The sequence below is a fragment of the Xenopus laevis genome, chromosome 3L (genome assembly GCF_017654675.1).
Source record: "Xenopus laevis strain J_2021 chromosome 3L, Xenopus_laevis_v10.1, whole genome shotgun sequence".
Lineage (NCBI taxonomy): Eukaryota > Metazoa > Chordata > Amphibia > Anura > Pipidae > Xenopus > Xenopus laevis.
In genome coordinates, this window is record NC_054375.1 from 124,663,870 (window position 1) to 124,690,341 (window position 26,472).

The following is a 26,472-nucleotide window of genomic DNA, read 5'->3' on the forward strand; positions in this document are numbered from 1 at the left end:
GCTGTATAATGCTGCATGTCGCTGTATAACACTGTATAGCAAACACTGTATAACACTGTATAACACAACACTGTATAACACATCACTGTATAACACATCACTGTATAAAACTTTATAACACAACACTGTATAACACATCACTGTATAACACATCACTGTATAAAACTTTATAACACAACACTGTATAACACACACTGTATAACACTGTATAACACAACACTGTATAACACACACTGTATAACACACACTGTATAACACTTTATAACACAACACTGTATAACACACACTGTATAACACTGTATAACACTGTATAACACTGTATAACACACACTGTATAACACATAACACTGCTTTTCTGTTATAAAATGGACGGGTCGAGACATGTGACAAGCTGACTTGCCTTGAAACTACATGGCGCTGTTCTGGGAAAACAAGGATCTCCGCAGACTTGTCTGCGCTCGGCGTCCTCCAATGACGTAGTCGCGCTCTGTGATTGGATGAATTTAAAAAATACAATGCGCGGGAAGAGGAAGTTTGGAGGTTGTGCGCAAGTGACTGATACTAGGAAACCAGCTGAGAGAAACCCGGGGAAAGAATATCGGTGCTGAAGGTGAGAGAAAAACGGCGGCAAGAGGCGGAAGGGATCGGAAATGAAGAGCGCGTAAGTACAGGGTGTTTCGGAGGGATGTGCTTTTACTTACATGTGGGGTTTATAGGTGAAGAGCAGAATGGCGAGAGGCCAGTGCACTCGTGTCTTGGTTGATCTTGCTCTGGAAAACTCAATGGATTAATAATCTATCCGTGACTCGGTAGTTGTGGGACTTGTAGTTCGGTAACTGACGTTGTATGGAATCCAATACATTTCTACCGGCAGCTGCTGGTCTCCCATAGGGGCACAAGGTATATAGTTGTATAAAAGCAGAATGGCTTAGGTGTGGTAACCAGCAGTGCACATGGCCTGTCTTAGGAGTGGTGACCAGCAGTGCACATGGCCTGTCTTAGGAGTGGTGACCAGCAGTGCGCTTGGCTTAGGTGTGGAGACCAGCAGTGCACATGGCCTGTCTTGAGCCAGACTAGCTGCAATTGTTCCATACTGAGGTCCCACAGCATTTCTATGTCACACACATAAGTATTAGCTGCACTAGTATTAGTTGGACCTCTGTATGGATCCCTGTATCTGACTGTTCCACCAGTGATTGCTGAAAATTGCTGAAAATTGTATTTACTCCCCAGGGAACCCGCTCAGACAGTATTGCACAGATTTAGACTCCCATTCTATAATTGTTCCCTTGACCCACAATGTCCCACTGGAAGCTGTACATTCCGTGCCCTGTTTGCACCACTTATTCTAAAGGGCAGATAAACACTGGGCGCCATAATGAAGTGACACAGGTGCAGGGAAGCATGGCACCCAGTCTCCTTGTGTTGGCCAGTACAGGTTTTCCTGCTAATGAGCTGTTTTGTCCCTAAAACCCTCATCATCATCATCATGTTAAATTAAACCTGGGCCTGTCATGGGCATAACAGACTTTCCAAGTGGAACCAGCATCTCTCTGTCTGCTTAAGCCCTGCTCCTTAGTGCAGATTATTTTTCTCTTTTTAGCATTAAATATGTTCTTTATTCAGTTTTGCTTATTAAATGACCCCCTCACCCTTTTAGAACAGGACACAAAACCCACTTCCTAAAAAGTAATTCAGCTGCATATTGCACAATTGTAAATCTGAACCCTGCAGTCTGGAGGCATGCATCTGAATTCATTGCAAATTACACACATAGGATGTGAATTGAAGGTATTTGCACTTACAGAGACCAGGTGTCGACTCCTTTCACCTGTTTAACTCAATGGGTTTATTTGTACATGTTATTCAATTACCTTTCTATTCAGAGCCTCGCCTGTTCATCTTTCATTATGTCATTCAGACAATTTTAGTTTCTGGGGTTTGTTGCCTAGCGACCAGATTAGATTTTAAATGCAAAATTATAGCGGGGTGATTTAAACAAACAAGCAAAATTAAAGGTGAAGTGTGAGTGCAGGGAGATGCAGAGAGATATGTGTGCAGCATAATGTTGGTTCCAAGAGTATGTAATAGCCACAGATAATCCTGAGAGGGTTGCAACAATAAAAATAGTTTGCTCCCCTTCCAGATTTTGCTCTGTTACCCATGTCTGCCTTTCATTGATGTTCATGGCAACTACAGGTATTGCACCTGGAGTTTTCCAGATAACAGATCTATCTGTAATTGGATCTTCATAACTTAAGGCCAAAGACACATGTGGAGAACAAATTGCCTCTTCTTCGGGCAACTAATCTCCCAGAACTGCTTTCCCACTGGCTAGAATGTTAATCGCCTGACGGGATGGCACTCGGATCGCTTCGTTTTCCGAAGTCATCAGAAATTGCCTCACGAAGAAACGTCAGGTTACTTAGGAAAATGAAGTGCTCCAATTGCCATCCCGCCAGTGATTTACATTCTAGCTGGCGGGAAGGCAGTTCAGGGAGATTAGTCGCCCGAAGAAGAGGAGGAGCTTTGTCCCCGGGAGACTAATCTCCCCGAATCTCTAAGTCTACTAGAAAATTATGTAACCTAAAAATAGTAAGCTAGGTTGAAAAAAAAGACACACATCCATCAAGTTCAACCTTTTAACTCCATTTTAACCTGCCAACAGCTAGTTGGTCCAGAGGAAGGCAAAAAACCCCATTTGAATCCTCTCCAATTTGCCTCAGTGGGGGAACATTGCTTCCCGACTCCAAGATAGAAATCAGACCAGTCCCTGGATCAACTTGCACTATGAGCTATCTTCCGTAACCCTGTATTCCATCACTTCAGCTAAAAAGCCATCCAACCCCTTCTTAAAGCTATCTAATGTATCAGCCCTTACCACTGATTCAGGGAGAGAATTCCACATCTTCACAGCTCTCACTGTAAAAAACCCCTTCCGAATATTTAGGCGGATCCTCCTTTCTTTTAATCAAAATGGGTGACCTCACGTCAGCTGGAGAGACCTACTGGTAAACCTTAAATAAACTCTATGCTGGTTTTGCTTCCAATAAGAATTGATTATCTTATTAAAGAGAAAAATAAACTATTTTCTAACATTTAGATTACAGTATTTGGTTAAAACAGAGTCTATGGGAGACAGCTTTGTGGCTTTCCAGGTAATGGATCTCATATCTGCACCTGCACTTTTCAGACTACCCCTATAAAATAGGAATTCTTAATGATGGGGGTTTTACCGATGAGAGGATTTGCTGACTGATCAGAGCTCCAGTGTGCTGTAGTGAGGCCCAGGTCTGGCGTTTGTCTGTGTAACTGGATGCCTCTCCTTGCTCAGGAATGCATTAGCTCACGTCTGGATCTAATCTATACAACATTCACATAATGCTCTAGTAGCCATATTGGTCCTGGTGAATACAATTATAGTTTGGCTAATGTAGCATTCACATCATTGTCAAATGTGGACTTACACGTTATCTAAAGGGCGAGCTAACTCGGAACTAATTGCTCATGTTTTATCTGTTTAACGGTATTCATCCACTGTAATTCATCGCCCAACCCAGTGTCTCGTTAAATGAGCAGTTCACTTTCACAGAACTTGCCATTTTTATCTAGTACCTGTACACCTTACATAATGACTTTTAGTTGCTTTATATTTGCTACATTTTACAGTTTTTCTTAAACATAGGTTCTAAAAATTAACATTTTAGCTTTCCATTACCTGTTTATTCATGTGTTAAAGGGGTTGTTCACCTTCCAAATCAGTTGTTTTCAGATTATTTACCAGAAATAGACTTTTTTTGAAATCGCTTTCCATTATTTATTTTTTACTGTTTTTCCAAAACGTAAATTTAAAGTTTAATGTTCCTGTCTCTGGCATTTCAGGCTGACAGATAATTCAGGCGCAGACTCTAAACTGTTACTATTTCGCAACATTTCGTTGATACATTTCTCCGCTGCGTCTCTGTAGTATTGGCAACTATTGTATCAATTCTAACAGCTCTCTAATAAAACTTGTTTTCTTCTCAGCAGGGACAAAGATAAGAAATGAAAAAACTAAATTTATCAATTTAGAACAGTTTACAGGGTCGGCGACTCCCCTTTCCCAGAGCTGCTATAGGGCAGAGACACACAGTCAGATTCGGGGAGATTAGTCGGCAAATCTTTGGGGCGACTAATCTCCCAGAACTGTCTTCCCGCCTGCTGGAATGTAAATGTTAGACGGGATGGCACTTGGATCACTTCCTTTTTCGAAATCGTCAGAAGTTGCCTTCGGGCGACTTCGGAAAACGAAGCGTTCCAAGTGCCATCCCGCCGGCGATTTACATTCTAGAGGAGATTTCTTTTTGCCAGGCGACTAATCTCCCCGAATATGAGCGTGTGTCTCTGCCCTGAGAAGGTGAAAAAGTAAATTTTACACTTTAATATTAGAAAAACAATCACACATTAAAAATAAAAGGTTATTGGTAAAAGTCTTTATTTCTGGTGAACTATCTGAAACCAACTGAACTGAAAAAAGTGTTGGAAGGTAACCAACCCCTTTAACTGTATTTAGAAGATGGGGCAGTGCAGTAGATTGTAAAATATAACTCAGTGCTTTATCGCAATAAAAGAGCAGCACTAAGGCCAAATAACTTGTATTTCCCAGTCTATAACGTTAGAATTTCTTCTGAGAATCTATTTCCAGTACCACTGAATTAATGAGCTGAACCAAAACATTTGCAAAAGAGCACCTGCATCTTGGTTACATCTTGTTGGCTATTGCTTTGAGCATTTTTTGGAACCCCTGTGGAGGCTATCGCCTGACCATTATCCTTTTTTAGTGCCAGTATCCTGTTACACTAGAGAGAAATCACTCAACTGCTAAGACTACTCATTGCTTCTAATAGGCCTGACTGCAGATCTCTGCTCTGTATTTAAATGTATGGGATTCCCGAGACCTGAACATTCCTTTTGGGAGACCAAAATATCCATTTAAGTCTATATTAGTGTTAATATTGTGTCTAGCAAAGTAATGCCTAATATCAGAATAGGAAATTCTTCAAGGCACTTTTAACTAAAGTTTAACTTGCCTTTTAATCATTCCCATTCTAAATGGAGCGCTAGAGCTTCTTGCAGAAAAGTCTGTGAGGCTCTGCTGACCCGTTCTCTAGTGATGAGGGACATTTCAAACATTTGTTGATGCATTTGGAGCATGATTGGAAACTAATGTATCCATTTGTAACAACTGTTAGTGCACATCTTTTGGATCACATTGTAACTGGATCAACTAGTAGGTAGACAGGTAAAAATAGAGTTCAGAGGTTCAACTTGATGGACGTCTTTTTTTTTTTCAACCTAACTTACTATGTAACACTTTTAAAACTTGGCTATCTTGCTTATTCGGCATCTTTGGAGGAGGGAAATGAATCTGGCTCGTTTAAAAACTTTTTTGTTAGAACAATAATAGATCAAAGCAAATGAAAATGGTATTATTTTAGCTATAATTTTAGATGGTAATGAGTTCTGTGAATGGGAGCTGCCCCCTTTAAGTTAGAGGAACTTTGGCTAAATTAAAGTTATTCGATCAATTGGAAATTCAAGGAGTCCTCTTGAAAGCCAGCACTGATTTCAATGTAATACAAATTGAATTGGTGCAGCTCTGCAACATGAATTTATTAGGTGTCCCTGAAGTTTCACATTATCTGGTAACCCTAGGCTTAATTGCTGATACTGTCCTGTCCAAATTTTAGACCAGGGAGGGGAGCTTGAGCTTAAAAAAAAAAAAAATAATGTGTAAAAGGCTGTGCATGGGAGCTGGCAGCACTCGGCTCACTGCACTGTAGGACAGGGACCAATCAGCAGCTAGCAGGACCTGATAGGGAACTGAAGCCTGTCTTTGCTTGTGTGACTGCAGGGCTGTGATTGGCTGTCCCCCTCCTACTGTGCTTCTGGCAGGTACATCAGGACATGCCCATCCCTCTTTTGAAACCGGGACAGGAACCAGAGAACATCTATAGGGAGCTCCAATTAAGGGGCTATTTTTAAAGGAATTGTTCAGTATTAAAATAAAAACTGGGTAAATAGGCTGTGCAAAATAAAAAAAATGTTTCTTATATAGTTAGTTAGCCACAAATGTAATGTATAAAAGCTGGAGTGAGTGGATTTCTAACATAACAGCCGAACACTACTTCCTGCTTTTCAGCTCTCTTGCTTTACACTGACTGGTTATCCTGGTTACCAGGCATTAACCAATCAGAGACTTGGGGGGGGGGGGGCTACCTGGGTCATATCTGTTGCTTTTGAATCTGAGCTGAATGCTAAGGATCAATTGCTGAACAGTTATGTCCCATGTGGCCCCCCTTCAAGTCGCTGACTAACTCAGAGTTATAGAGCTGAAAAGCAGGAAGTAGTGTTCTGGCTATTATGTTAAACATCCAGTCACTCCAGCCTTTATACATTACATTTTGGCTAACTATTTTAGATACATTTTTTATTTTGCACAGGCTATCTATATACACAATTTTTATTTTCACACCGAACTGTTCCTTTAAAGATATAAATTTTTAGCACCATGAAAAAGCAACACCATTTTATAATTGCCTACAAAATTAGGGCTTTTTCATTTAACCAATATGTCTCCTTCAAGGCCAGAAAACCACTCCTAGATTTAATGGACCTATTACAAGAAGTCGAAACACTTTGTTTACAGGTTAATCATTTGCAGATGCAGCTAAACATTCTTTAGCAACAGCCTGTATGTTTGGGAGGCAAACTTGGGTGATTTGTAGTCTGATCTGGTGAATGTGCTCAGCAGCCATAGGTTCTATTCACCTGCATCTTTTTTGTGACATTCACATTGAAGTTGAGCTCTGACTCCTAGCTCATTAACTGAGAAAGTGACCTCACTAAAATGTTTGTTTGTTTTACACCATTCTTTCTTTTCCCCAGTATGCGACCAGTTAAACCCCCTCGGAGACTACCACCCAAGAAGCCTTCTAGCACAAACCAAAAAGACCCAGTTGGGGTAAGTATACACAAGGACCCTATAGTCCATTAATAGGAGAACTAAACCCTAACTAAAGAAGTAGCTAGAGATGTGCATTATATTTTGTGCTTCTGTGCCAGCCTAAGGCAACCACAACCCTTTAGCGGGGAAGATCTGTGTCTCCAAAGAAGCCCCAGTAGCTCCCCATCTTCTTTTCTGCTGATTCACTGCACATGCTCTGTGCTGCTGTCACTTACTGAGCTTAGGGACCCACTCACAATATACAGTACACATAGAATAGAAATGTCTCAATATAAGGCTGATTAGTAATTAATACAGATAATTACTTCATGGCAGCACAGAAATCAGTGCAGCTATCATCAGAGTTTAATAATCAGCCCTGTAGCATCAGCTAATATTATATATTGGAATTGGGAATCTCACTGCAGCACTATTTCCTTTGCTGAGATACTCAAGTCAGTTTTGTAGAAAGAACCAGTAAGAAACATGCCGTATATAATACATGCTTCCTCATTCATTACACATAAGATTTTCTTTGTGATGCTCCTGCATCTGCTTTTTTGATTTTTGTTTTCAGCTGTAATTATATTTCTCTGTCGTCTTAGGGGGACACAGGGAACTATGGGGTTAAGCTCCATCCTGTGGAGGCAGGACACTTGAATATTAATTAAAGTGGGCGTGGCCATCAGGCTTACTCCCCACATACCATACATTCCTATTAATTTTTTCAAGTGTCCTGCTTACGGGAGGATGGACAGCACTAGCTGACACCCGGGGTGATAACCAAAACATGGCTACCTGGTTTGACACGGTTAACCCCCTACGAGGCGCAGCACACCGGGGTAATTTCTCTAGCCTTGGCTATAACAACCACCCAGACGGTTCCTGCATTGTCTACCTCAACGCATATGGTCTGGCTGGTGTGGGGGTAAGTGGCACGGGCCCTTCTTAAGGGACATTGCCAAGAGTTCTTTGGGGTCCCCCCCTCCTCTTCTCACATGACTTCCCTGCCTACCTCTCACAGCGCCTGTCTCAGAATGAGCGTGCTCGGGCAGTCAGCTGGGAGTGAGGCAGAAGACAGTAGTTTCTGCGTCGGTAGGGGCTGTGGGAAAAAGCCGGGCACTATCAATTGTGGCACTCCAGTTCGGACTAGCATCCACACCCAGGGTATTCACCAAGTTAATAGAGGTGACAGCAGCCACACTGAGACTACAGGGTATCTCCATGATTTCTTACATGGACAACCTCCTTCTCAGGGCCAGATCTGAATTGAGAGCCAAAGAAGACATGAAAAGGGCATTTTTACTTCTTCAGGACTTTGGTTGGACCATCAATGGTCGAGATCCAAGCCCCATTCACAGGATGACACTCGCAGGATTAGATTTCGACACAACAACTCAGACTGTAAGCCTGCCCCGGGGGAAAACAGAGCAGAATCAGAGATCAAGTCAGCTCCTTACTCAACAGCACAAGACGACGATACACAGGGAAATGCAATGGCTGGAAACAATGGTTTCTGCCATAGAGGCAGTTCCATTTGCACAGATTAATCTCCATCCACTTCAAGCCAGCATTCTAACGACATAGAAAGGGGGATCGATGCCTCGATCCCTAACCTTACCTCGAACGTCACAGGCTGCGCTGTGGTGGTGGATGAGGCAGACAATTTAGCCATCGGCCAGTCATGGGCAATCCCGGAGTGGAAGGTGAGGTCGACAGACGCCAGTCTCCAGGGCTGGGGTGCATTATGGGAACATCACTCTGTACAAGGGCAATTTTCAATAAACATCTAATGCTGTAAAATTAGCGCTAGCCCAATGGACACAGTGGCTCAGAGGACAGCCGGTACGCATCCAGAGCAGCAACACCTCTTCAGTGGCATACATAAATTGCCAGGGAGGAACGCGAAGTCAAGCAGTGCTGGCAGAGGCCATACAGATTCTGCACTCGACAGAGATCAAGTTGTAGGCAAAACTTATCCTGGGAGTGTCCAACATGAAAGTGGACTTCCTCAGTCGGAATCGGCTAGATCCAGGGGAGTGGGAGCTTCTCCCAGAAACATTCGATCAGGTTGGCGATCTTGGGGACAGCCAAGCATAGATAATAATGGTTTACAGATCCAATCGCAAGGTGGCGAGATTTTCAATCTTTACGAAGACCCAAGAGCATCAAGGGTGGACACTATGACAGCATTGGCACTTCGACCCAGCATATGTCTCCCCTCCCCCGCTCCCCAAGGTACCACGAGTTCTCAAAAAGGATTAAGCAGTCTCGATTGACAGTGATAGTGACTCTGTTCTGGCGGCAGAGGACCTGGTTAACCAATCTTCAGGAGTTGTCAGTGACACAGCATGTCCGGCTGGTGCCCAGACCAAACCTTCCCCAATAGGGACCGATAGTACATCACAAACCCAGACTATTCACTTGACGGGATGGCTGTTGAGGCATCCATCTGGCTAACGTAAGAGGTTATTGCCACTATGTTGAAAGCTCGTAAGCCTTCATCATCGAAATCATATCGGAGGATTTGGCATTTGTATTTCAAGAGGTGTAAATAATCTGATTTCCCTTCCTTGAACTGGTCATCCCTCGGATACGGTCATTTTTACAACAAAGACTACAGTTGGGACTTAAACTTAGCTTCTCAAACTTCAAGTCTGAACCCTGTCAGTCTGTTCAGTCTTGATTAGCGAATGAGGACATAATACGCTCATCTTTCGAGGGGTGGCCCACATCGCTCTTCTGTTCCGCCATCCAGTAGCTGGGTGGGACCTCAACTTGGTGCTTGAAGCCTTGCTTGATTCACGATTTGAACCGCTGAATTTGGTTGATGATACATGGTTAACAAGGAAGGTGGTGTTCCTCATGTCAATATCTTCCACCAGGAGAGTGTCTGAACTTAGTGCTCTGTCTGTGAGCCTTCGTACTTATCCTCCATAAGAACAAATCTGCATCCCACGCAAACCAAGAGATCATTGTTCCTTCCCTATGTTGGAAAGTAAAAAAATGACGTCTGTGTTCTTACATCTGGCCCTCACAGGGGTCAGGCAGCCTCAGAAGTATCCATATCTAGATGGATTAAAGAGTCAATCAAGCCCCAGTGCAAGGAGAAGTGCACAACCTGAAGGAGTCAAAGCCCACTTCACTAGGGTGGTGGGAGCTTCCTGGGCCTGGCTTAAGTCCGCTTCCTTGAAACAGATTACAGAGCGCCTACCTGGTCGTCTGTTCACACGTTTACAAAATCTTTAGGGTTGACACATTTTCCTCCACGAGGTCTCCTTCGGGCAAAGGGTGTTGCAGTCAGTACTTAAATAAAAATGCAATCTATCAAGCACTCCAACCCTGCTGTATTTGGGACTGCTTTGTTAAGTCCCCATTGTTCCCTGTGTCCCCCTAAAACGACGGAGAAAACAAGATTTTTGATACTCTCCGTTAAATGTTTCTCTGTAGTCGAAAGGGGGGACACAGGGATTCCTGCCCTTAGGTGAGCTACTCTTTGGTTGCTTACTAGATAATCCTCAGGTCGGTTCTACCTGTTACGGTTCAAGTTAAAGTTTCCGTTCGCAGCTTTGGAACAAACTGAATAGAAATGTATGGTGTGTGTGGGGGATAAGCCTGATGGCCATGCCCACTTAAATTAATATTGAAGTGTCCTGCCTCCGGGAGATGGGGCTTACCCCATCGTTCCCTGTGCCCCCTTTCCACTACAGAGAAACAGATTTACTGGTGAGTATCAAAAATCTTGATTTTCATGGCTCATCTACTAGCACTGGGCAAATTTGGACTCCGCCAGTACTACGAAAGCAAAAATATGGGTTGCTGTCCAGATTCAAAACTGACCATATTTAGTAAATAAAACGGATTAATAAGTTTGTAGCTTGTTTCACATTTTGCTGCATTTGACCAAAGGTCACTCATGCAAATTTGAGTTGTTCTAATTTGTATAAATCTTTCTTTAAAGGTTTACTGCAGAGTGCGCCCTTTAAGTCCCCCTGATCAGGAGTGCTGCATTGAGGTTATCAATGAGAGCCTTTTGCAACTACATCCACCGGACGGATGCAAGGTCAATCGGAATGGGGAATACAAAGAGGTGAGAGTTGCCAGTCTGCTGCTCACTGCTTATTTAGGACATACTGTTTTATGCTGGCTTGTATGATAACTTGCAATGTCATTACTCTTCTCTTTCAGACCCAGTATTCTTTTAAGCAAGTGTTTGGGACTCAGGTGACCCAAAACGAGTTGTTTGATGTTGTTTCCAAGCCTCTAGTGGAAGATTTAATCCGGGCTAAAAATGGTAAGCTTTGTCAGTTCACGGTGGTGAGAATTTCTATTGAATATCTGCTGCAGCTAACCCGTTTATTTGTAAATGCTGTTTCAGGGCTTCTCTTCACATATGGAGTGACTGGAAGTGGAAAAACTCATACAATGACCGGTTCTCCTGGGGATGGTGGACTCCTGCCACGCTGTCTTAGCATGATATTCAACAGCATTGGCAACTTTCAAGCAAAGAGATATGTATGTGTTTATACCACTAGAAATATTTGTTGCAGTGCACAACTTAGTCTGTATTGCTGATCCCTTGCTATAGCTTTTATGCAGATTTTTTTTTCTGAAGATTTTTCATTGTTTAGGAATAATAAAAAACAGCTTCTAATGTATGTCATGTGAATTTTTTGCACTTATAAGTCCTGATTTCTTTGTCTGAACTAACCTCTTTCACAATGTGTAGGTTTTTAAGCCTGATGAAAAGAACGGCATGGATGTGCAGAATGAAGTGGATGCCCTGTTAGAGAGGCAGAAGAAAGAAATCCAGCCGCAGGTGATTCCCAGGACACCGATGAGCAGGTAACTATAGATATGGATTTTTTAATAATTTATTATTATTATTTTCTTTAAAGCAGTTCTTCACATTCCAACACTTTTTTTTTTTTTATGTTCAATTGTTGTCAGATTGTTCCCCAGAATTACTTTTTTTTTTTTTAATTGCTTTCCATTTTTAATTTTTAACATTTTCCAAAATCTAAGTTTAAAGTTAAATGTTCGTGTCTCTGGTGTTTCAAGCCTGGCAGCTCAATAATTAAGGCACAGACTCTAAACGGTTACAATTTTGCAACATTTAGTTGATACATTTTTCAGCAGCATCTTTGGAATATTGGCAACTATTGTATCACTTAACATCTATAATGAAACCCTGGGATTCAGCTCAGCAGGGACAAAGATAAGAAATGTATTAACTAAATGTATCAATTTAGAACAGTTTACAGGGTCAGTGACCTCCCTCTCAAAGCTGCTTTAGAAGGTGAAAAATGCCACTTTACATATTAATATTAAAAAAACGGTCCCACATAGTAAACCAGAAATAAAGACGTTTTCCAGTGACTTTCTGTTTTCTATCTGAAACCAACTGAACTAAAAAAAGTTATGGAAGGTGAACAACCCTTTTAATACGGTTTTTCATACTCTTCCGGAGTACCTTGCTGACTAAATTGTGTAACACACAGGCAGCGAATGGATCCAGAGTTTGCAGATATGATAAATATTCAGGAACACTGCAAAGTAGAAGATGTTGATGAGGACAGTGTTTACAGTGTGTTTGTGTCCTATATTGAAATCTACAATAACTATATCTATGACCTGTTAGAAGAGATCCCTTTGGATCCCATCAAACCAAAGTGAGTAACAAATATGAACTGCATGCCCTATATGTGTATAACCCGTTATTTATTATTAAATGCAACTAAATAAACTTTCACAAATGTTCTGTATGGATGGGGGAAACGGTAATGGCACTGGCCAAGCCACACGCTAGTAAGTAATGCAATATAAATAAAATGCCAATACCTTTGACGCAGCAAATGGGCTGATTCCAAATTTATTCCATGGTGCTGTCAGACACTTTAACAACAATCAAACATTTCGGGGCCACATGTCCCTTCCTCGGTAATCACAGAGGAAGTGACGTGGTCCCGTAACGTTTCACTAAATAAATAAATTGTACTATATAAAACTTTCCTGTTGCTGGCTGCTGCATTTGAAATTGTTAATGCCACATGCGCCGCTTTGGTTAAAGTGGAACTATAATTGATTGCAGTAAAAACCTTTCCACACGTCAATATTTATCTACTTGCATGTATTTTTATAAAAAGGCATTCTCCGTTTAGCATGTTTTTATTTTTTGTGAATGTATTGCATATGTGTGCCACCATGATACCAGGTGCTACCAGAACCATTCCAAAACCAGCTAGGCTTGGAGTTAATTCTAAACAATAGCAATCTCTCTTCAGCAGTATGTTTTCTGTGATTTATGTTTATCGATCCCTAAAGTTTATCATCCATAGGGCAGATTTATCAAGGGTCAAATCGAAAAATTCGAACTTTTGAGTTTTTTTTTTTTTTGGTCAAAACTGTTAAATTTGACTCGTTATTCAAATTCGATTCCAGTTTTTTTTTTAAAAAAAAAACACCCAATAGGTGCGCTGATGGTATTTAGTGTTTATTTTGGCGCCTCGTACTATACTGTATATAGCACTTTGGAGACAGTTTGTCTCAGACCTAATGTACACACACACTTTATCCCCCCCACCCAGGCCCCACAAGAAATTTTAGGGACCTCTGAGCCCAGCTAAGGGTTGCAATGCAGTGAGCCAAAATACTGTAGTGTAGTCACTATAACATGTTCCTATTCCTTTATCAGGTGGAACACGCCCGGAAGGAATGCAGATTTTATGTATGTGGACCTTTGTGAAATTTATGTGAAGCTTCCCACCCCACACCCCATTTCTTTGTTAGATTTGCTTATTTTTATTCGCTGCTCTTTTCTTCTGTTCTTCCCTTTTTATTCATGTAAAGCTTTGTAGAGTAATTCATCATGCATGACTGATCCCTCTGCTCACCAATCTAACATTTAGTGATTTTCTCTCAATGTTTAAGGTCTGCCCGTTCATGTCATAGATTATTAAATCTTGTATATTGCAGACCGCCACAGTCTAGAATACTGCGTGAAGACCTAAACCACAATATGTATGTGGCTGGATGCACAGAGGTTGAGGTTAAATCTACTGAAGAGGCCTTTGATGTCTTCTGGAAAGGTGATCACTTTAGCATACTAAACCAGGATCTGCAGATTAGTGATGTACAAAACTAACTTTGTTTTTTTAATTGTAACTTTGTTTAGGCCAAAAGAGGAGACGAATTGCAAACACACAACTAAATCGTGAATCAAGCCGCTCCCATAGTGTCTTCATTATAAAGTTAGCACAGGCTCCCCTTGATGCCGATGGAGATAATATTCTGCAGGTGACTGGAACTGCTTTATTCTTTTCACATGATATTTATGGCCCACCAGCTTATTGTTTTTGGTATTTGACATTTGAATTTGTCCCTTGCACAACTAGAGGCCTATTTATTAAAGTCAGAATTTCTCATTATTTTCTGAAAACCACTCCAACCAAATCCATACAAGTTTTTCCCCTTATTTATCAATACATTTTCCTGAAAATTTCCTGTGCGGGGGAAAAAATAGTGGGAAAAAAAACGAATCTTACAAATTTTTCTGATTTTTCCACCCTGAAAACTTGGATTTTTTTTCTGATTTTTGCCCAAAAAACACTAAATCTTCGCATTATTGCACAAAGCCCAGCACAGATCAAGATATCTTCAGGACTTCTACTATTGACTTATATGCAACCTCGGCAGTTCTGAGCTGACAGATTTTTGGATTCTGACTTTATCCATCCTCGGGGTATTTTTTTTTTTTTTTTTTCACTAAAAATTGGGATTTTATAGTAAAAAAAAAAAAAAAAGAGAGAAATTTTCGGGTTTTTGGCATTCGGAGTTTAATCTATAACCCCCTTAGTCTATCATAGCTGCCCCATTACACTAAAATGTGTTATTTTCGCCTTATTTTGTTTCCCTGTAATGACAATGGTTGTTGTATGCAGGAGCGGGAGCAGATCACTCTGAGTCAGCTCTCTCTTGTGGACTTAGCAGGAAGTGAAAGGACAAACCGTACCAAGGCAGAGGGAAACAGACTGCGTGAAGCAGGTACGGTCTGACATTGTGCAAGTACTGCCCTCTACATTCTAAAGGGCACCTATAACCCGAAAAATTTTTTCCCAACTGAGGGTGCAGGCTACTACAGGCAGGCCTACACTTGGGGGAAAAAATAGTGTGGGGGGGATCCTTTTAAAACTCTGTTTGCTTCAATCAGAGTGCAAGCACTATTCGCCTGCACCTCAGGTGAGGGAAATATTTTGTGGTGGCAGGTGCCCTTTAATTTGTTACTAACTGTTCTAACCAATGCAGGAAATATCAACCAATCACTGATGACTTTAAGAACCTGCATAGAAGTCCTCCGAGAGAATCAACTCTGTGGAACAAACAAGGTAGGGATGTTCAAAACAGCTTTTGCTTGGGGCAGGTTTTGTTAGAGCAAATATAAGTAACTGTCAACTAATTCCCTTTTTGCATACATCTATGCATGTTGCTGTGTTTAGCTTCAGTGTAAATATTTTATTTTGTTTGGGCAGATGGTACCTTACAGAGACTCAAAGTTAACTCATCTGTTCAAGAATTACTTTGATGGGGAAGGGAAAGTACGTATGATTGTATGTGTCAACCCAAAAGCTGATGATTATGAAGAGAGCTTGGTGAGTAGAACTCAAACCTTTGCTAAAACTACTTGAAATAAATTACAGTTGCAAAAATGTAATACAACCTAATCTGTATTACAACAGCAAGTAATGCGATTTGCTGAGATGACCCAAGAAGTTGAAGTGGCGAGACCAGTAGACAAACCCATTTGTGGTCTGACCCCAGGACGGCGCTACAGAAACCAGGCATTCAAGGAGGAGCTTACCCGTAGGTTGGAGGACCGTGGTGGACCAATTAATGGTGGGGGTACGTATGTTATGTTGCTTTCATTCTGCATCTTAAAGGAACAGTAACACCAAAAAATTAAAGCGTTAGTGTTTGGATAACCGTTATGTTCTACAGAGCTTGTCTGCTGTGTAACGTAAATTTGGTGGAGGAATTTGTATTGTATAAGCCTGTCTCTTAATAAGATAAGGAAGTTGTAAGCCGAGTTTGTGGCTTCCTCTCTGTTTCTGGTTGAGATGAGGGATGGTTTCTGCCCAGAGGTTGTAGACAGGACTTTGGCAGGATTGGGGGAGTGGAGCGTGGTCTCAATCACAACTATTGTGAGTATGGGGGATAGTGACCCAAATTCTTCCTCAAAGGCATGCCTGAGCTGAAGGTACCTAAAGAGCTGTATCTGCTGGTTTGGAGACTTTTCTTGCATCTCCTGGCAGGTAAGAAAGTATCCGTTGGGAACTAGATCAGACGTGAGTTGCCCCACAGTGGGAGATGTGGTATGGGGTGCTGTTGAAACTTCAGTGTCGTGGCCCAGGCTTTGTGTAAGGTTAGCATTGTGTTGGGTAGGGTGGCCAAATTCAGAGGGATGCCTATATGGGAACCTGCCCTCGATAGACTGTAGTGTAGAGGCCTGAAGGTCTGTGTTAGGGTTATAGGGGTTCGGGGCTACACCCCATTGTAGATAATTGGTTTGGGAGGCCAAGTAGTAAAAGTAAAAATGAGGCAGGGCAGACCTCCATTTGGAATAGGAGCAGTCAGCCGTTCCCTGTTTTGTTAGCCCAAATAAAAGGCATAAATGATGTTGTTAAGCTTCTTAAAGGAACAATTTTAAAATAATTCCAATATAATGTACTGTTGTCCTGCATTGGTAAAAGGTATGTGTTTGCTTAAGAAAGCCTTTTATAGTTTATATAAACAACGTGCTGTGTAGCCATTGGGGCAGCCCCAGAGAACCTGTCAAACTCCTGGACTGATTTTAAGAGGGATAATAGAGAGGCGGCTGGATCAGCCAAGTATACTAGGATATCCGCAAAAGGGACACTTTCTCATTGATGTTGGCATATTGAAACCCTTTTATGTCTGGGTTTTCCCTTATCATGATGGCCAGTAGTTCTATTGCTAGGGCAAATAGTACTGGGGAAAGGGGGCATCCTTGCCTAGTGCCCCTGCGTAGTTGAAAGAGAGTCTGAACCATTAAATCTAACTTAAACCAATGGAGTTTTATAGAGGAGTTTGACCCATTGAATAAATATGGTGCCCAGGCCAAATTTGTTCAACACTTCCCAGAGGTAGTTCCGCACCACGGAGTCAAACGCCTTCTTTGAGTCAAGAAAAGCCACTACCCTGGAACCTCCATTAGAGTGAGAAATTTTCAAGTTTGCAAACAGGTGGCAGATATTGAAAGCAGTCGCCCTTCCAGGCAAACCGTTTTCTCTTTACTCAATGACTAACTGTGTTTAGTATTGTGCAAGAGTAATATTGATGAATAATTTTTGGCAACCATTTCATTACTGTGGTTTTTCTGATTTATTCTTCTTGTCTCCTAATTGGAACAGATGCAGAAGACCAGGCAGTAGTGGAGATTCTGATACAAAGCTTTCCTCCTCTCCCATCCTGTGAGCTTTTGGATGCTAATGATGATCAGACTCTCCCAAAACTCATTGAGGTCCTGGAGAAAAGGCGCAGGATCAGGCAGATGATGGCTGAAGAGTTTAATAAAAATGGTAAATTACAATCTCATACTGCACTAACCAATTTATCTGATTGTGTTAACTCTTGCCTATTGTAAAGCCTGAGATTAATACTTGCGAAAAACTTTTTTTATTATAGTTTTCCTATCCAATATTTTTTAAATGCTTTCAAGTATTCAGGCTGTGCCAAGTCACTTCCAGATATATTTCGTAAAGGCAGTTATACAGAGTTTAAAATAGTGCAGGCTAAGAATGCATTGTATTAATGCATTAGTTTACCTTACAAAATGATGGGGGAAAAATCTTCTCTTTCTGTATGTGAATTCTGCTTTGAATGTTGCGTGTTCTTCATATGATGACTTGATGCCAAACTCCTAATGATTCTAATTGCAAATTTGGATTTATATTACATTATTTAATTCTGTCTCTTGAGTTTGTACCTTTAGAGCTATGCTGCAAGACCTGAATGGTGTAGTTACAGCCAAAGAAAACTTTGCACAGGGGAAAATGACCGAAAAGGACAAGATGATAGCCTCACAGAAATCTGAAATTGATCGCCTCGACAAGAAAATAAAGACACTGGAATATAAGGCAAGTTGGCAAATATCTTGCTTAGAGACAATGCAGACATTCAATAGCTACTGTATATCTGGTCATTTCTAGAATGTTTTAGAGACCCATTTTCTATTTTCTTAGATTGATATTTTGGAGAAGACTACAACAATTTATGAGGATGAAAAACGCACAATGCAACAAGACTTGGACAATCATCAGCACAAGCTGCAGCGCCAGTTGTCTGATAAGAGGAGGCTGGAGGCACGTCTGCAGGGAATGATGACTGATAATGCTATGAAATGGGAGAAAGAATGTGTACGTATCCAGTGCAGTGCTATTCATAGGGTGACATTGACTTATCTGCCAAAAGTAACTTGTTTGGTGCCTGCAAGACTTATGGTTTAGTATTGATTATACCCCCTGAATAATCAGCCTCTCACAGTGGGTGAGAAAAAGTGTAAATGATTGGCACAGTTTAATTAAATATAATATACATTAAAATATAAATTTAATAATATACAGGCTTAGCTGTACCACTTATTGTGTTTATAGCCTGCGCACATAACACAGCATAGATGCAGCACAGTTAACAGGAATATTGTAGAATGGGATAAAGAAATTAGTACCCTTCATCTATAATGCATAGTGGGTTCTAACTCTCCTTCAATATACATAGCCTCAGAACTTATGCTGAAGGCAGTGCACTGTCTTTTTGTGACTTCCCAGTTCTGGAAGGGTTAATGCGCAGTGCAGAATTTGCAAAAGAAAAAAAGTTCTGTACTTGACATTTGCTCACCAACTGCCGCCATAGGGATAGCAGGGAGGCTGGAAAAAGATTGTGGTATGGCAGTAAACATATGAAGTACCCTGGGACAGATGCCTCACAACTTTGTACCCCAAGTCATTTTAGGTTTCCTTTTCCTAGAATTAGCTAATAAGGCTACTAACTTTGAGGAATAAACTGTTGATTTGCCACTTTCACCACCATGTGAAGAGCCAAAAAGGTGGTTTAAAGTCATTGTACAGTTATTCTGTTCTGCTTTATTTAGAACAATGTATTGCACAAGCTACTAAATGTTTAAAAAATCTATTCATTTGTGCTTTCTATTTCCCATAGGAGCGGCGAGTAGCAGCCAAACAGATAGAGATGCAAAACAAGCTCTGGGTAAAGGATGAGAAGCTCAAACAACTCAAAGCAATTGTAACAGAAACCAAGAGCGATAAGCCAGAGAGGCCACCCAGGGAGAAGGACAGAGAGCCGAGGGTACCCGTCAGATCCGTTTCACCTTCACCTGCACCTGTATGTATTACCACAACAAATGCGGTGTATTGGGTGGGATGATGATGATGATTGCAAGTTTGGGTAGTCACTCTGTCTGTAGGTGGTGGGTTTATATTTCACTCTGGTGGTTAAGTGGAGATGTTAGAAGCTTTGAATATTTAACATCAGCCTTGGAAGGTTGGAAAAAAAAAAACTCCCCGCACAAGGAGAAACAAGTAAATATGTAGAAACTCTGTATTCTCTCTATTTAGACCCTGTTTCTGTCTGCTGAACTCTTGTTTGTTTATAGTTTTTTTGTTTTAGTTTGTTTTTTTAAAGTAAGAAGCTAGAATACAATTTAACATGTTTTTTCAGCTAATAAGATTGTGCTTTGTGGTGTATAACCTGCTAAGTAACGATCCCAGAGACCGATCTTGTTGATGGTTAAAGGAGCACTAATGGGAAATGAAAAAAGAGGGGCAAAAGACCAGAAAGTAACTGGTACAAGGAAGCAACAACTAGTGAAGCTGGGTTTTTTTCCTTGACTTGGGTTTTGGCTGGAAAAACTGGCCTTGTGCCATTACATTAAAATACTTGATAATGACACTGGGGCTCAAAGTGTAGTAACAGAGCAGAATTGTGTAACAATAATAAAAGCAAATCTCTAATTGCTAGTGGTTACTATATAGCAGTGATCCCCAACCAGTAGCTCGTGAGCAACATGTTGCTCTCCAACCCCTTGGATGTTGCTCTCAGTGGCCTCAAAACAGGTGCTTATTTTTGAATTCCAGGCTTGGAGGTACATTTTTGTTGTATAAAAACCAGGTGCATTGCCAAACAGAGCCACAATCTAGGTTGACTGGCCATTGTCCACCTAGGGGCTACCAAATGGCCAATCACAGCACTTATTTGGCACCCCAAGAACATTTTTCATGCTAGCGTTGCTCCCCAACTACTTTTACTTCTGAATGTTGCTCACGGGTTCAAAAGATTGGGGATCCCTGCTATATAGGGACAAATGTGTGCAGTATTAATAAATAAGCCCCACTGTGTGCCTATTTGCCCTTGTGATACTAACCCTCTGCCAAAACAGTCTGTACCTCCTCGTATTACACACATTTTTATCATCGTAGGTCCATTGCTGGGTTCTTTCACTTGTACCTGATTACTGACTTTTCCATTCTCTCATCAATGTTTGTTTTTATTTCTTTCTGACAATTGTGTAAAGGGCTAGAGATGCTAATGGTATGTCAAGTCTTATGGCAAAGGTCTGCTGTGCTGCTTCCCATGGCCAGAAATCCTGAGCCATATATTCTGCACCCAGATAAAATTTGTATCTGTTCATCCAGCACATACAAACTACTTCTTGATAACAAACATCCTATTTTATCTGAAAGAGGTCTTCTTACTTTATAATTTCTGTAAATAGCAGCAGAACACTGTATGTTCACACAGCAGCTTATTTCTAAAAACTGCTCAAGGATTTGAAGCAAAAACAGTGATGAGTTACAGCAGGGGTGCCCAAAAGGTAGATTGGGATCAGTAGATCTCAAGTCACTGTCAACAAACGGCTTGTCTAAATCACTCTCCTGTTTCATGCTTGTCTTTCCGATATTTATTTGGTTACATTAGAAATAGATGTTTGTTAAATATAGCAATATACATTTTCTCTTAAATCAATATTTGAGTACAGGTATGGGACGTGTTAACCAGAATGCTCGGGACGTGGGGCTTTCCGGATAACTGATCATTCCATAATTTGAATCTACGTTCCTTAAATCTACTAGAGAATCATGTAAACATTAAATAAACTCAATAGGCTGGTTCTGCTTCCAATAAGGATTAATTATATCTTCAGTTTGCCTCAAGTACAAGGTCCTACAGAGAAAATAGGAAATCATTTTTAAAAACTTGGATTATTTGGTTTAAATAGTGTATGGGAAGACGGCCTTTCCGTAATTTGAATCTATCTGGATAATGGGTTTTCGGATAACTGATCCCATACCTGTGATATTTTCCTTGGCACTGAATGATATTTTATGGATGAAGATCATAATAGGACTTAAAGTAGGCCTCACATTAGTAAAGTATTGGCACTCCTGGGTTACAGAATATCATTTATGAGCTGGTCTTGTTTTAAAACCTAGTGCATTATGGGATGCCCCATTATTTTTTGACATGTTGATTAATTGTCTTTGGTCTCTTTAGCTCCTGGGTAATAACCCAGTTGCCCAGGCCACCCCTGCACGGTTGCAGCTGCACAGGCGCTCAAATTCCTGCAGCAGCATGTCTGTGGCCTCATGTGTCTCGCAGTGGGAACAGAGGACACCCCAGCACACCCCTCAGAACAATGGCTGCTCCAGCCGCAGGCGGAAGGAGCCAGAGGAAGCTAGAAAGAGTCATTCAGCACAGAGCAGGCCAGCAGTTAATGCAGCCAGTCTACAAGCAGATCTAGAAGAGCAAGAGTGTTTGAGGGTCAGTGAGTTATTATATGTAGCATAGTGCATTGCCAGTGACCAGTTATGTGCAAATTCTGGCAGCTCTATTGCCCCACATAACTTGATGCAACAGCATATACAGTTCAGCCGCTTTTTTATTTACTGCAGCTCCATTAGTAAATATACAGCCATGCTTATTGCAGCAGTTGCATTTCTGCCTCCTCTAGGAATGATCAAGGCAATGCAGTATGTTCTATCAAATGAGTCCGAGGAAACTACTTGCTTGCTTGTTCTTCTGCCTTGATCCAAAGCCGTTTTATAACAAAATGAAGGGACAAATGATATTCCATTTCTTTAAGACTTAATCTTTCCAAAAGCATTTCATTTAAAAGTCAGGTGCCATGTTAGCCAAGTCATTGGTTGTCTCCTGCATCTGCCTGACCAGCTTGGAAGCTTGTGGGCCAGTTGAAACTTGTGTGTGTGTGTGTGGTCATTTCTGTCACATGACTCACTGTGTATTATAATAAAGTTCCCCCTGTTGCAAAATATGAGGATATTAGAAGATATAGTGTAACATTCTCATTGTATCTTCTCTCCACGTCTTCCTTCCTTTCTATGGTCCTTGGGGTTTTGCGTTTTTTTAAGGGTTAAACTGTCCCAAATGGTATCAAAGGGCAATAGATAGAAACACAACTGTAGTTGGTAGAACTTGGGATACCTCCACACCCTTTTCATTTTCCAGTTTCATATGTAATTTTTAAGTCCAGGCAAGTCATCATTTTGATCACTGAAACAATAATCCAATTAATTAACCAGTCTAATTAATTTATTGGCACAAGCACTTTGGTCACCAGCAGCAATGTCCTGAGATTTATTAAGCACCAAGTCACTTTGTGTTGATGTACAAATTAGGTGCCTAATTCACTAATTATTTACAATTCATTGGAGCACTTGCACTTTATTACACTTTATTAATTCCTTTTAATTGACTGATGGATTAAATGAACTTTTTTGTTATATGAACAGAAAGAAGGAATAGTGGCAGTGACTATTTTCTAGTCTAGTGTAACCCTCAAGAAAAAGATTGTCTGGTGCTTCTAGGGATGCACTGAATCCATGATTCGGGCCTTTACAGCAGGAATCGGCCAAATCCTTTTGCCCGACCTAACCCAATCCTAGTTTTTTCACAAAAAAAGGAAGCAAGTGTTTTCCGCTTCCCACCCCTAATTTGCATATGCAAATTAGAATTCCGTTCGGTATTCGGCCAATTCTTTCGCAAATGATTCAGGGGTTCAGCTGAATCCAAAAAAGTGGATTTGGTGCATCCCTAGTTTCTTCAGACTTTTGTGTTGAACTATTCCCTTGCAAGTCACCCCAACAGGGAGAATTTTTAATAACTATAGAAAAGGGTATTTTACCCAATTCCTTTATTTTAACAGCATGTAAAATAATCCTATTCACTTTTTGTTTAGTTCTCCTTTAAAACCATTGGTTTTTGGACTTGGTTTCAAAACCCTATTTTAAGGCCCAGCATTTTGTCCCACTGGCTTATAACAAGGTTACAGGTCTATGAGAGCAGACACTTAATTAGAAGAATATCTAGTGTATACACGATTACCCTAAATTCCCTTCAGTTTGGCTTCCTGGCCTGTCTGGGGGCACAGATTCTACTTAAAGGGGTGGTTCACCTTTCCGTTAAGTTCTAGTATGTTATAGAATGGCCCATTCTAAGCAATGTTTCAATTGGTCTATTTTTTTTTTTTTTATATATAGTTTTTGATGATTTTTTAGTACTCTTTCTATTCAGGTCTCTCCTATTCATATTCCAGTCTCTTATTCACATCAGGGAATGGTTGCTAGGGTAATTTGGACTCTAGCAACCAGATTTCTGAAATTGGAGTAAACTGGAGAGCTGCTGAATAAAAAGCTAAATAACTGAAAAACCACAAGTTATAAAATAAGGGAAACCAATTGCAGATTGTCTCGGAATATCATTCTCTACATCATTCTCTACATCATACTAAAAGTCAATTTAAAGGTAAATCACACTTTAAAAGGACCAGTAACATCAAACAATGAAAGTGTTTTAAAGTAATAAAAATATAATGCAGTGTTGCCCTGCACTGGTAAAACTGGTGTATTTGCTTCAGAAACACTACTATTGTTTATATAAATAAGCTGCTGTGTAGCAATGGGAGCAGCCATTCAAAGGAGAAAAGGCTCAGGTTACACAGCAGATAAGCTCTGTAGAACATAATGGTGTTATCTGTTATCCACTATATAACCTGTGCCATATAGACTTTTTTTTTCAATTTCCACCATTGTTACACAGCAGCTTGTTTATATGAACAATAGTAGTGTTTCTGAAGCAAACACGTCAGTTTTACCAGTGCAGAACAGTACATAATATTTTTATTACTTTAAAACACTTTCATATTTTTTTGTGTTACTGTCCCTTTAACTGTCCATCATTGTACCCCAAAAACTACTACTTTCAGTCTCTGACATATATTGTCCTTGTGTCTTTCCTTATAAATGGGTTGCCCGTCCTTTGCATGCAGATTAAATAAAAATGATTGGTTTGGGTCCTGATGTCCAAGGGTTTATTAACTTTGTCGCTATTCCAGTGATTCCTCAAGGATGTACAAATCTCTCGGTGATTCTAAGTTCTGAACTGGATTGTGATCACATTAGGGAAATGGAAGTAGATTGTTACTTACGTAGGAGCAACCGCTTCAGCCTTGCCGCTTTGCTATATTGAATTTAACTGCATGCCATTACAATTGTGATTAAATGAAGGCAAATCATTGTATGATATAAGCAGTGAGCAGGTCTGGTAACTACACAATCCTTTTTACACTAAACAGCTCTACAGTTTGTCCCCCATAAATGCCCATGTCCCAGTCTTAATCCCACTGCCTCCACTTTATTATACATATCTATACATTGAGTTTTCTCTGCAGAGTATATCTGTGACTCCGAGTATATCTGTGACTCCGGCTGGAGGGATATGGCCCCGCCCTAGTGAGTGTTTCCCATTTTTGGCACTTTAAAGGGCTGGTTCACCTTTACACTAACGTTTGGAATGTTATAGAATTGCCAATTCTAACGTTTCAATTTTTCTTAATTTTTATAGTTTTGGCGTTATTTGCCGCCATCTTCCAACTCTTTGAGACCAGCTTTCAAATGGGGGGTCACTGACCCCATCTAAAGCAAATGTTCTATAAGGCTAGAAATTTGATGTTCCAAATTTTATTACTCCTCTTTCTATTCTAGGGATGCACCGAATCCAGGATTCTGCCTTTTTCAGCAGGATTTGGAATCCTTCTGCCCGGCCGAACCGAATCCTAATTTGCATATGCAAATCAGGGTCGGGAAGGGAAATCATGACTTTTTTTGTCACAGAACAAGGAAGTAAAAAATGTTTCCCCCCCCATCCCACCCCTAATTTTCATGTGCAAGTTAGGGTTCAGTATTTGGCCAAATCTTTTGCGAAGGATTTGGGGGTTCGGCTAAATCGAAAATAGTGGATTCGGTGCATCTCTATTCTATTCAGGCCCGTATTCAAATCGATGCATGGTTGCTAATGAGATTTGGACCCTAGCAACAAGCTTACTAAAAATTGCAAACTGGAGAGCTGCTGAATAAAAAGCTAAATAACTCAAACATCACAAATAATAAAAAAATGAAAACCAATTGCAAATTGTCTCAGAATATCACTCTCTACATCATACTAAAAGTTCATTTAAAGGTGAACAACCCCTTTCATTGGAGCAATCCACTAGATAAGCCGTACACATTCAGTTACCAGGCCTCTGAACTGCTTCTGTTAATACACGTGTGGGTTTAATTGATTACTGATTCTTCCATGTTTGTCTTGATTTGCTCTCTGGACTTGCTCAGACCGCACTCCCGGCCCACCCCAGGCACCGTCGCTCTCGCTCAGCGGGGACAGAGAGATGGGTGGATCATAAGCCGCCCAATAGCGTGGAGACTGACACAGTCATGCAACCCCATGTCCCCAAGTCCATCAAAGTCGCCGTAGCCAGCGAAAAGGCACTGGCAAAATGCGACAAGTATATGCTGACACACCAGCAACTGGCCTCCGATGGGGAGATTGAGACTAAACTTATTAAGGTAATACACAGTTTAGGGAGGAGGGAGTGTGGGCATTGCTCTTCCTTACAGCTGTACAAGGTAACATTTCTGGGTCATGTTAACAAATTGTACCATTTTCCAACCCGCTTTCAACTTTAAAAAGCTGCTAGTGGGGAAACCGATCCTAACATTTGGAACACGTACCCCCCTTTCACTGACTGAATGGTCTGGTCCATCTATAATTGAGTATCACAAAGAGTCTTATTTGCCTGGTATTAACTAATGGACTAATTCACTGAATAAGGAGATACCAACGTCTGAAATTAAACTTTGTTTTATATTTTTATATTGTAACATTGGCTTTGCGTGAGCTTTATCATTTTGCCATAAAAGTACTTGCTGGTGTTTTTACAATTACAAATGCAGCCCCATCAGCGACAAACAATCATGATCTATAGATTCATGTACATTCCTATTTTCAGGGTTTTTTTAGTGTTCGTATCCCTTGAATAAAGGCTGAGACTTCTCGTTGGTTTGCTCTTCATATTTCTGCCACAAATGGAGTTTTCCGAT

At 40.8% G+C, this 26,472-nt stretch overlaps 1 protein-coding gene across 10 annotated transcripts in view; it reads left to right on the forward strand.

Moving 5' to 3' along the window:
* Positions 1 to 479: 479 nt before the first annotated feature.
* kif23.L (kinesin family member 23 L homeolog) overlaps positions 480 to 26,472 on the forward strand; it is a 33,186-nt gene continuing 7,193 nt past the window's right edge. Inside the window, exons 1-20 of one of the 10 annotated variants that reach the window (XM_018253332.2) lie at positions 480 to 661; positions 6,928 to 7,003; positions 10,947 to 11,075; positions 11,174 to 11,279; positions 11,364 to 11,500; positions 11,715 to 11,830; positions 12,487 to 12,657; positions 13,680 to 13,712; positions 13,961 to 14,073; positions 14,160 to 14,281; positions 14,926 to 15,028; positions 15,290 to 15,369; positions 15,514 to 15,633; positions 15,721 to 15,883; positions 17,413 to 17,580; positions 17,981 to 18,138; positions 18,244 to 18,417; positions 19,220 to 19,402; positions 21,572 to 21,838; positions 25,705 to 25,938. In XM_018253332.2, coding sequence (XP_018108821.1) covers positions 651 to 661; positions 6,928 to 7,003; positions 10,947 to 11,075; positions 11,174 to 11,279; positions 11,364 to 11,500; positions 11,715 to 11,830; positions 12,487 to 12,657; positions 13,680 to 13,712; positions 13,961 to 14,073; positions 14,160 to 14,281; positions 14,926 to 15,028; positions 15,290 to 15,369; positions 15,514 to 15,633; positions 15,721 to 15,883; positions 17,413 to 17,580; positions 17,981 to 18,138; positions 18,244 to 18,417; positions 19,220 to 19,402; positions 21,572 to 21,838; positions 25,705 to 25,938 — 2,664 coding nt within the window. In that variant the 5' untranslated portion in view covers positions 480 to 650. The remainder of the gene's footprint in view (positions 662 to 6,927; positions 7,004 to 10,946; positions 11,076 to 11,173; positions 11,280 to 11,363; positions 11,501 to 11,714; positions 11,831 to 12,486; positions 12,658 to 13,679; positions 13,713 to 13,960; positions 14,074 to 14,159; positions 14,282 to 14,925; positions 15,029 to 15,289; positions 15,370 to 15,513; positions 15,634 to 15,720; positions 15,884 to 17,412; positions 17,581 to 17,980; positions 18,139 to 18,243; positions 18,418 to 19,219; positions 19,403 to 21,571; positions 21,839 to 25,704; positions 25,939 to 26,472) is intronic. The other 9 variants (XM_041586911.1, XM_018253333.2, XM_018253337.2 and 6 more) reach the window with 9 other exon arrangements.